Below are 3,167 nucleotides of genomic sequence, written 5' to 3'. Positions count from 1 at the left end.
CACAGACACAGGCAGACCTGACAGCTGGCCCTGCAGCAGCGGCTGTGCCACGACAATCTCTTAATGAGCTCATCACTCCCCGCTGCTGAGAGAGGATTTAAGAACTGGCCAAGGCCAGGGAAGGGGCAGGGGTGGGTCTGTGGCCCAGAACTGAAACAGGAGGGTTATGAGCAGTAGCAGAAGCAGCAGATTCAGAAACAGGTGGATGGTGCCTTTCGCTGGACATTCTGTAACAGCTTTGTAATTTTGCTGCTTTGATCGTGTAATTATATTGTGTTAGGTCACTCTGCTCTGGAAAAAAACCAGTTTTAGAGATTTTTGCAGTGAAAACCTGACAAAACATAAACAAGAGTTTTTGTTGGAATGTCAAAGCTCATCAAAATACCTCAAATACCTCTGTGTGGGAAAGTATTATTCTCATTTTTGGATAAAGAAACTAGTCCTGTAATTTTTTAAAACATAGTGCTTAAAAAATAACATAAAGGAAGCGTTGGCAATGGAGACTAACCTGGTTTTAGTAACTTCTCTAACTTGTGTAAGCTTTAAAAATGTTTAAAGAATGTGCTTAACTGCAAACAGCTGCCAGACAGTATTGGAACTATAACCTGAGTAGAACCTGTCATTTCACTGCAAGTTATGGAAATAGGAACAAACTTTTATACACAAGATATCTAATGACTTTGGTTTTTTAGAACACTTATGGAAATGGGAGGCAGAGAAGGTTCTGTTGGGGTTGTGTTTGTTTTTAAATAAAGGCTTTTTTAGAGCTCTGTAGTAATCAAAGAAAAATTACACTTTACAATATAGTTACACTTTTTTTCTTTGGATAAATCCTTTTGCTCATGTTTCCTGGTGTCAGTATGTTGATTACAGGAACAGACTTAGGAATTTTACCTGCTTTAAATAGGACCCTTAGGATATAAATTATTATGCAAGAATATTATTCCATGTAACTGTGTATTAACATTTCTATACAGGTATCTCTGGTGTTACTGTACCATTCATTAGACTTAATTAGGATAAAGCAATATTAAGAACCTTGTTCCCCTTTCTTCTAATAATCAGAAAATTTTACAAACATCTCTCCTAGGATGGTTTTGATTTGGATTCAAATACTGACAGAGAGCAGACCCTCTCTCTAAATGGAGACTGTGACAAGTGGATTGACTTTACCAAAATGTGCAATTCAAATCAAGAATATTACTTGAAGCTAGAAGAGTTGAAGAAAGCCCACGTGGAGACCATGGCAAAATTAGAAAGAATGTATCGGAATAAACTGTATTTAAAAGGAGCACAACCCTTGGCCAAGAAAACTGCTGCTTCGAACATGTGTTGTAGGTAAGTTTGGTGGTACCTTTTATAGAAAGATTATCAAATGCTTTGCAGACATCTGTAAAACAAAAGGCTTTTTTTCTGGGGCTGGAAAGTGTTCTCTCCCCATTTCCTCTAAGCAGATAATCACAGAAAAGTTAGTTTTAATAATAAAAATGCTTATTCACCTTGCTAACGGACTGTGAGATTTGTAAGTGTGTGTCCAGCAGAGACTGGGCAACATGGCTAGTAAAGCACAGTGCCTTTCCTTAAGCAGTGCTGACTTGTTCATGACTGGTACTTCCTTAAAACCATCATCTCTTGGGGGTGCCCAGTGTGCTTCTCTCCTCCTCTTTCCTCCTCTCTCCTCTTTCCCACCAGCGCTGTCCATTTTTATTTCTAATGATGATACCTTAGAGTGGGAGGTACTGGCTCTGCATCGGACTGGATTCAAAACAACTTTTTTCCCCCCTTTTTTAAAGGCCGACTTGGGACAAGAGCTCGTATCAGCCTCTAAATTTGCACAAATCCCTTTCAGACTCCGACTTAAGTGATTCCTTAGGCTCAAGTATATCTGATGGGTCCAGCAGAAAACTAGCATTTGATGAAAACAGTAGTGAAACTGGATCATCTGCATTTGCTAAGCAACAGATTGAAAAAATGTGGGACGGGTTCTCCGTGGAAGACTACATCTCCCACACCAAACACAGCCCACCAAGCTCACCAGCCTTCAGAATGTCACGGAAGAAACAGAAAGCATGGTCACCAAAAGTTACTGTGCCCAAGCCTTTCCAGATGACTATCAGAGAAGCTAGGAAAAAAGAACAGAATGTTAAATCAAAGTCACAGATTGAAATGGAAAATAACTTACTGAAGAAGCAACTAGAGGAAGAAGCAGAGTGTCAGAAAAAATTCCGAGCCAATCCAGTGCCCGCGGCTGTTTTCCTCCCACTCTACCATGAAATTGTGGAACGAAACGAAGAACGCAGGAGGTCTGTGAAAGAGAGAAGCAAACTCAAGCTCTTGGCTTCTCAGAAGCCATTTAAATTCATTGAACGAGAGAAGCAAAGGAGTGAAATTAGGAAAATGCAATTAAGAGACCTTTCCACACCTGAAAAGAAAACAAAATTGTTCAAAGCAAAGCCAGTTCCTAAATGTGTTTATAGTCCAGCTGTTAATGACAAGCTAAAGGAGGAAGAGCTCTACAGAGAAATCAGGATCAAAATGAGAGCTGAGGAGTTGCTACGTAATTCATCTCTACCCAACAACAGACTGGCTTTAAAAGATACCAATAAAAAGAAGAAACACAAATGCATTGACCCAAAGGAAACAGAACATAAGCCCAAGATCAGATCAAATGTTCCAGATTTTGAACTACTGCACCAGAAATTTCAAAAAAAACTCCTGCAACAAAAACAAGTGAAACACCTAACAGTCTGTGAACCTTTTGATCTTTGTACTCCATATATTCCCTCAAACAAGGAGAAGATTTTGAAGGACATTCAACAGGATGAAGAAAAGTTGAAAGAAACACGCTGGCCATACGCCTCTCCAAGATGTAAACCTCAAATGAGACATTCAAGTGCAAATTCACATCTCTCAGGATTTGGAGCATCTAAATCGCCAAAAATCACCGAAGCCACAAGACAACGGCTACAAGCCATAAGGTGACTACTTTAACCATGTTCTACATTTTATATAGACTTTCAGAGACTTCTTCGTATTTCTACCTATGTAGTCAGTTCATAGAATCACAGAATGGTTTGGGTTGGAAGGGACCTTAAAGATCATCCAGTTCCAACCCCCCTGCCATCAGCAGGGACACCTTCCACTAGACCAGGGTGCTCAAAGCCTCA

At 39.9% G+C, this 3,167-nt stretch overlaps 1 protein-coding gene across 1 annotated transcript in view; it reads left to right on the top strand.

Moving 5' to 3' along the window:
• Positions 1–1,105: 1,105 nt before the first annotated feature.
• The window catches only part of LOC104532038 (FAM161 centrosomal protein A), an 8,616-nt gene continuing 6,554 nt past the window's right edge, over positions 1,106–3,167 (top strand). Inside the window, exons 1-2 of the mRNA XM_010177124.2 lie at positions 1,106–1,338; positions 1,794–2,978. Coding sequence (XP_010175426.1) covers positions 1,178–1,338; positions 1,794–2,978 — 1,346 coding nt within the window. The 5' untranslated portion in view covers positions 1,106–1,177. The remainder of the gene's footprint in view (positions 1,339–1,793; positions 2,979–3,167) is intronic.

The sequence above is a fragment of the Antrostomus carolinensis genome, unplaced genomic scaffold (genome assembly GCF_000700745.2).
Source record: "Antrostomus carolinensis isolate BGI_N321 unplaced genomic scaffold, ASM70074v2 scaffold47291, whole genome shotgun sequence".
Lineage (NCBI taxonomy): Eukaryota > Metazoa > Chordata > Aves > Caprimulgiformes > Caprimulgidae > Antrostomus > Antrostomus carolinensis.
The sequence above is the reverse complement of the archived record's forward strand: the minus strand, read 5'-3'. Positions and strand labels throughout refer to the sequence as shown.